The 8,018-nt window shown below is 44.6% G+C and overlaps 1 protein-coding gene across 14 annotated transcripts in view; it reads right to left on the reverse strand.

Moving 5' to 3' along the window:
- Window positions 1-8,018, reverse strand: part of LOC147010564 (uncharacterized) — a 48,068-nt gene that overhangs the window by 24,935 nt on the left and 15,115 nt on the right. For all 14 annotated transcript variants that reach the window (XR_015052461.1, XM_085859877.1, XM_085859888.1 and 11 more), the window contains 2 exons: window positions 7,262-7,318; window positions 7,100-7,174 (listed from right to left, as the gene is read on the reverse strand). Coding sequence is in view for 9 of the 14 variants with exons in the window: in XM_085859877.1 (XP_085716003.1) it covers window positions 7,100-7,174; window positions 7,262-7,318 (132 nt within the window). In the remaining 5 variants the exon portion in view is untranslated. The remainder of the gene's footprint in view (window positions 1-7,099; window positions 7,175-7,261; window positions 7,319-8,018) is intronic.

The raw sequence follows: 8,018 nt of genomic DNA on the forward strand, positions 1-8,018 counted from the left end.
CATTTCTACGTTCGCCGTAGCAATTCGGCAAGCCGAAAAAAAAAAAACTGGTAAAAAATAAATAAATAAAATTAACCCATTCGTTACCGTCCGTCTAGCCGCACGTTCACCTTAGGGCCCCCCCTGCCGTCCCCTGCGGTCGCCTTGCGGGCACCTTGCGTCTGCCTTGAAAATTCAATGGCTGCCGCAGGAACGCCCTCAGGTCACCGTGCGACATCAAATAAAAGACCGTACGGCAACCCCACGTTTTCGGTCTCCACAATTTATAAATACGCCGTGCGGCTCCCCGAAAAATAAAAACATATGTGACTGCTACATTGTGTGACCGTGGAAATACTGCGGCCGCCATATAATTGCTAGTGGCCGTAGATTTTGGAGACCCCACGACCGCCGTGGCAAATGTGACCTCGGCCTTAGCACAACAAAAATATCTCATGAAAATTAAAAATAATCAAATGTGATGAAAGATTACACTGCAGCATGAAGGCTGACAAGCGAAATAACTCCACAAAACATAAATGCTCCACGAAGAAAAAGAGAGAAAAAAAAGTAATTGCAATCTATATATTTATATTGTTACGGATCTGGAAACCATAAGCATTCAACATACAGATGTCCCAAAAGTCAGTTATGTCGTTAAGTATGTGTGTAGTCAGATCCCCTTTCTTTTGTCTCGTGGGAGAATCAAAGGCGTACGTTGCAATTTATTTTGAGTTCGGTTATTAAATCTTTACATCCAATGAACCCTCCAACGAACAACCAACCACCATTCCATTCCCCATCACGATCCACTACCCACCCGCTGTCTACAAGCACTCTGACTTGCCAACGCAGGGTCTTGCAGTCGTTCCTTGCCGCTTCCACAAATATAACTCTTGCATGATGGCCTGTGCAACATTGATACTGTTACTCGTCAAGTATGAACCCGTGTGTAAGACTGGCTGGGGTTTCCCAGCAGAGGCCGTTGCAGCGTTGATACTGTTACTCGTCGAGTGTGGGCCCGCGTGGAGGAGTGGCTGGGATTTCCTTGCAGGGGCTAAGGCCCCGCAAAGGTGGGCCGTAGGACAGCGAGGTGTGTTCACCAAGGCCCCTCCCCACTGAGTGAGGTTAATAAATTCCCAAGCATTCTCTGAGGCAGGTGGTCTTTTTGAGGTCTTGGGGGGGTCTTTTGGGGGTCTTGGAGAATCCTTTAAAAGTTATTTTGAAGAGTTTTTAGTGGGCGTCAAGGCGGCGAACATGTCTCTGTTGGCCCTCTACGAGGAAGGGAAGAGCGACCCTGACCCCCCTCCGTGGACCCCGGCCATTCACCACCCGAGCTCCACCACAAACAGAGTCCCATACATGCGACTGGGGACCACGGAGTGGTGCCGTGCTAAATAGATAGGGATTAGAGATAATTTCCCCAATATGTAATCACCCCTCTGTGACTTTTCCCAATGTTTTTACATTTCAAGATTGGCAATAAAGGTGGGCAACATGTCCCTAAAACCACTACAAGCGGGCAGAAAGCCCCACCTTCAAAGGGTAACAACAGGTGAAGTCATGCTCCCAATGATGATGGATGGGCGTGCCGTGAGATGAAGAAAGAGGAAGAGAAAGAGAAGGAAGAAGGTGGGTAGTCGAGGGACTCGGAGGACACTGAGGATCTCACTTTTGCTCTCGGCACGACAAAGGCTGCACTATTCTCGTGTTTGTGCTGTGTGAATTTGGCTGGCTTGCTGAACAAGACGTTGGCTGTTGACGGTTCGGTTGAGCCATGAAGTGTGTACGATTCTGAGGGAAGGAGAGCGTGCCTCGTGGCCTCCTCATGGGGCTTCAGAGATTGGCTCGTCCTGTGGACCACTGCTGTGAACAGATCGAGTGTGGGAGAGGAATGTCGGCATATTTGCTTTGGAGAATAAACAACAGCGCAGTTTGTGAGCCGTGCCATCGAGTGCCATCTCCGTGCTGCCTGATGAACAGCTCGGCACCATTTTGAGCACGGTTTACCCGCGCGCTGACGTGGTTCAATTGCCACGTTCCATAAAGACCATTTCGCCTATACCCGAAGCTAAGTGCCGAAATAAAGAAGGAATTATTTTTATTTATTATCTGTCCACTTGTCTGTATTCAAGTCTGTGTGGAGGCACCTCAACTCAAATAAAATTTGGTTATCTCACGTTTTTTTGTCATTATTATGATTTGAATTATTGTCATTGTACATATTTGATTATTATTATTATTAAATTATTATTTAGTAAATTAAATTTGCTTGTGTCTGTGTATTTATGCCGTTCTGGTGCAGCGCTTAACTGTTTTCCTACGCAGGTGTTAATCTCCGAGAGTCTCGGCTGTAGGCCTCCAAGGGAGAAGTTTGGCCATCCTTCTAGGTAGGGGTTAAAACCCCCTGGACACGACAATATAATAGACTAATGCTGTCTGTTCCACCATGACACATGAAAAGTGTTCCTCGGAGAGAAAAATAGTGTGTAAAGGTTGCCTCAAATTAATTCAAACCTACAGGAAAAAAAAATTTAAATTTCAATCGTACAAAAATAAATTGAACCTCGGCCGCGTACAAGGCCGACCGCTGCTTAAATCCTTCCCAAATTTGTTTTTTCTGTTCAAAAATATACCGCAATATCTTTGCCATTCATATATATGATGATTTTGGAATTTGGCACTGCTCTATACATCTATCTATAGAATAATACGCAGGTCCGTCCATCTGTGTGTACCATTTCTTCCACCTATTAAAAGGCACCATTTGGCCACCATGTTGGTCTTATGTGAAGCCAAAGACTTATTTGGAGTCGTCATATTCACAATTACTATGCCCTCCCTATATATTTCCCTTCAATGTAAAATGGCCAATGAGACTGATAAAATGATCATCACATATCAAAAAGTTGGAGCTCATCGGCATCACGAGCCTTTGTAACAGTATAGGCCTTAAGCGTCAGGTCTCTGGTACATATATATGGCATCTAACAGAGCTATACAATCACGATGGATTAGATGATGCACATCAGCAACGAACACCTTTTTGCTTCAAACACAGGTTATTTTTTGGAGTGATGGGGACAGCCATCTGTTTCTAACTCTTTCTTTAAAAGCCCCACCAGGGAGCTCTCCAGAAAACCCATTAATGTTTATAAGGGCCTTTGTCTGAGTGGTTTGGGGAATACCTAATGCAGGCAGACTATGAATGGCCTCCATCGAGAGACGAGCGTCTGTCCCACTTGGGACTATTCATTAATGTTATTACATGCCAGAGGAGAGGGTATTGCATTTGGGTCCGTTTGTTACCTCTGCAACTGAACGTGGAAGGAGGATATGTTTTCACCCGTCTGCTTGTTTGTTACTCGTCGAAAAAAAAAATTTTCGCCAAGTATGTTCGTCTGTAGCGTTTATGCGTTTTTCTGTCACACGATTTTGGCCAGTTTTCAAGCGATCGTTCTGAATATTTTTGTGTATGTTGGTGACTGGTCAAGGACAGCAACACATAATTTTGGTGAATATCAAAATCCGGATCTGATAATTTTTTAAAGTGATTCTTCACCAATGAGAGAGAGGGATAAAAATGATATTGCATGATATCTTAAAAGGTTATGGATGGATTCTGACAAAACTTGGTGGACAGGATGGGAATCCCACAAGAATTGATTCAATTTTGGTGAAGATCCGAATCTGGATCCAGATACAAGAGTTATTTAATTTTAAGTGATTCTTCACCATTGAGAGATGGGAACAAAACAAGACACCGAAATTTCAATGGGCCCAATATGTTCAACTGGATCAGGCATTGCGTGGTGGAGGTACACGCTCTACCGAATGCCCTTCTAATTTGTTTGTCTGCACAGAATGTGCTAACATGGGCCACAAATGTCACCTACTGGTAGCCAGTAGTTCAGGTCATCTTTTTTCAATTGAGTACCTCTATAAAGTATGTACAATTGGAATGAGTATATCTATCGAGTATGCATGGTACAATTAGAATGCAAATAAGTCTATGAAATACGTATTTTAAAAAACACATAAAAGTCCTAGTCTGCAATCTTCTGCAATCCTAGTTAGGGTCTGAAATCTTTGCTCGTTCCAATTTCCTTTATCTGTCTTGTATGTGCTGGTGGTGAAGAGCAGACCTGCGGGCAGACCGAGGCACAAGTTTTGGCACGTTCGTACTGGGTCTTGAACATTCAGGATCGGTGGAGTAGCTCAGGGTGGGATTTCCCCTTGAATTACAACCAAAACATAATCGCTGTAGGGCAGACAAGGTGCAGCGACATCACAAGACAGGGCATCCTTCATCCCAATACAATTTCGCACCTGCACGGTTGCACGCAGAGTGCCCATGTGGAGTTCCAGTTCGTGGGTCATTTTGTCGTTCCAGTTTGCAGAGCCCAGGACCAGTTGCCAGTCTGGTTGCCAAGGTCTTGCATTCCAATTGTTTCAGTTCAAGGTCAAGTTCCCAGTTGCCAGTCTGGTTGCCAAGGTCTGAGAAAGACTGTGTTCCCACTTCTCATCTGCAGGAGAACAGGTGTGCACTGGACTCACCTGGCTGGGCTATGGACTTTACTACACCCGGGCGAGCTTTAACAAGTGTTTTGCAGTCCTGTCGCTTCTAGTCTTCCTACTGTAGTGTGTCTGTGGGCCTGATAAGGTTTATTTCATTAAGGCTCTTCCATCCAGACAAAACTCAAGACACATACTTTGTGGCTGCCAGTTGCATTATTTTCTGGAGGCGCGGCTATGATGCTGATGCAATGCCCTGTGTTACCAGTACATTAGTACTCATTTCGCCGACTACAGAAGTATAACAGGCTGAGTCAACCCCACCTGGTATTAATTCAACAGCCGTCAGGGGCTCAAACTCAAGTCCTGAAGATCTTAAGCCAGCCATCTTAACTGTTAAGCCAACACCAAGCTTAGTATAAAATAGAGTTATGTATTGCGAGTTGTTTTCCCTGTTCTCCCTTCCCCATTTCTTAAATACACACATGACGGAAGTACGTCTTGATCGAGTTTTTTGAGTGAGCATGATCACCAAACCATTCGGTTTTACAAGTCTGAAAAGGGACTCCGCCTGTCATCCTTCTGAGTTCGGCAAAATGAGTACCAGCTTGCTGGCATGATTGAGCCATGAGAGTATCCTGCGTTGGAGTGGCGACCCATCCAGGAATTTGCCTAATAGCCTAGGAGACTGCTTCGGCAGCACCAATGCTCTGTACAGAGTATGGTCCCAGTGGAATGGAATAGAGTACGGTGCTTTTCGAATGCGAACAGTACATACAATACAAAGTACGTTTTGCACATCCAGGGAGGGTTTTCATGGCGCCTTGCACATCTTCCTCACGTGAGGGGTGGCGTGAGGGCTGCATTAAATGCTCCCTTAAGGACCACTGCATTTTTTCCAAACTGCATCATGGACACACCCTCTATCAGATGTGCACCAATGAGAGAGAAGCTCGCACGAGGGAGACTGAGAAAGTGATATCCTGTGAGGAGAAGAAAGAAGCCCAGAGTATGGATGGAACAGAGTCACCTCAAAGCTTATCCTGCGAGGAGCAGAAAGTAGCACAGAGTGCTGAGGAGGGAAGAAAGGAACAGAGTGTGGAGGAGAGCAGAATAGAAAGCCCAGAATATGGCTTGGTTCATGTGGAGCTGTCCCGGGTGCACAGCAGAAATGGAGTGGCGTGCCGTTGGCATATCTGGGATGTCAGAGAGAACTTGCCTCCTGGTCTCGGCACCTCAGACACCGCTGCACTTTCCATCATGCCACATCAACACTCCACCACCCATCTTCCCCATCTTTCCCCTCCCTCTGCCCCCCCTCCCCCCAGTATATTTATTTGGACCAGCACAGCTCCCCATTGGGTTATGTGAGGTGAGGGAAGCAGTCGACCCCACGTTCCATTCTTTCCATTTTTCTCAGTTCTTCTTGTCTTCTTCTTCTCGGATTGAATGATGGCCATATCTTTTTGAAATAAGATTGTCTAAGAATGTATGTTAGCGTTAAATCTGCTCTTCTGTGCCCTTTACCTATAAACACTCGTTTTAATGATTGCTTGCTTGGTGAATAAAGAGCTGTAAATAATGTGCTTTTCGTGTGTGTGTGTGTATGTGTGTGTATAAATATAGTTATTGGTTGTTCTTTCAAATCTGTCTTGGTTGTCATTTCCTTCATTGGTCCAACACAGTGTACAAGCATAGCTATGCGGGAAGTTGTACCCCACGTGATTTGCACTTGTTAGCCAGCGTTCACTCACTGTATCGCTCGACAGTAATCCGAGTGTGCATTGAGGGCACGAAACTCAGTTAATTTAGTCACCTCCTCAGGTAAATGGAGTTTGGATTGATAACCCTGTTCGGGTTGATGAAATTAATTGATGTTCATGGTTGTTGGCCCATCAAGTGAAAAACATAAAGCGATTCTTCTGTCACAACAATGTGACCTGCAGCACAAAAGTGGATTAAGATGCTTCATATAATAGTTATTTCATTAATGTATCTCAGCTTAATTGGAATGTAATTAAATATGATGTAGATATGCATCACTTATTTAATAGTTAGACACTGTCAACCTTCCCTATTGTGCGTTTCTAAAATTGTAACCCCGTTTGGCCCTATTTTTACCATTTTCACATCTGTTACCTGTCATGAATGTCGCTTTTTGTGTTTGGGTATACCTTGGGGCTTGGCCTAAGATTGCATCTAGTCATACGACGCCTCTCGTAAAACAGTGGGTTTCTTTGGGGCTTCACATGGTAAAATGGACTTCACAAGCAGATCCGGCAGGAAGGTCTCAAAGTGATTGACTGTTGTTGCATCGACATGACACGCAAGATTTGAACTGGGGCAATCGGAATGCAGTCTGATGGCTGTTGCAATGTATTGCAACGTCAGGATTACGATCAAGAAACTGGTCCGAATCCAGCGACTGTTACCAATATATACCGACTTATACCCCTCCACAACTCCGCCCGCCTCCCTCATCTCCGTCTCCCAAAAAAAACAACATGTATATACATCAATTTTGCATCTGACAATCAATTCCAATTGCACTTTAAGATGAAAATGCTCATTTTTGTGCAGCATGTACATGTCGGTTTGCACTTACCATCTGCATGTTGTGAAGTGCCTGTGATATTTTCACAAAAAACATCAAGTGATTCTTCTTTCACAACGATGTGAACTGCAGCACAAAAGTTCAAGAATATGACATGATGCATACCGAGTAATGAATTGCTGCAAAGATTATGAAAAAAGAAGTAAATATCACCTTGTGATGGAGACACAGCAAAAGCCTCTGGTTCAACACTGAAGACAGGAGTTGAACCTGCAACAACAAAATGTCAGGTTTGCTCTGCAGCAAAGATAACTCGTACAAGAGAAATCAATGACTTCAACACCTGAAGTTTGTTTCAGTTTTGTAATTTTTTTTTCTCAACAACATTTAGGCTCATGAAAAAAAAAATAAAAAAAACACACAGCAAACTGACAGCATGACAACAGAAGTGGCTCAAGAAGCAAAGCATTGAACGAAGGGAGGAGGAGGGAGGGATTGGAGAAAAGGCAGGAACCTACAACAGAGAGGGATGAGTGGCATGGGGTAAATGGGGTAGAAAGGATCACTGGTGGGAGGAGGGATAGCATCATCACATGGTAATGCACCATTTGTTTAAATCCCTGGAGGGAATAATCATTCACAGCTTGATGGAATACAACTCTCCCCACCGGCCTGGCAAACTTCCTTTTGAAGAAGTTCAGTCATTCAAACTCCTGGGTCTCACTATCAGTCTTGATCTTTCTCGGGAAAACCGCATTACAAACGTTTGCCTCCAAAGCCAGGCGCAGACTGGGCATCCTCCGTCATACAAAGTCGTTCCTTGGCACACCTGAACGCCTATCCACCCACAAGGGCTTCATTCGTAGCTTGGTGGAGTGCTGCTCTCCCCTCTGGGCTGGCTCCCATGCCTCACACCTTGCTAAGCTTGGCTTAATGCCATGTGAAAAAGGCTTTCAAGATCATGACAAGA

The sequence above is a fragment of the Eptatretus burgeri genome, chromosome 16 (genome assembly GCF_056783735.1).
Source record: "Eptatretus burgeri isolate ZD-2024b chromosome 16, Ebu_testis_v1, whole genome shotgun sequence".
NCBI lineage: Eukaryota > Metazoa > Chordata > Myxini > Myxiniformes > Myxinidae > Eptatretus > Eptatretus burgeri.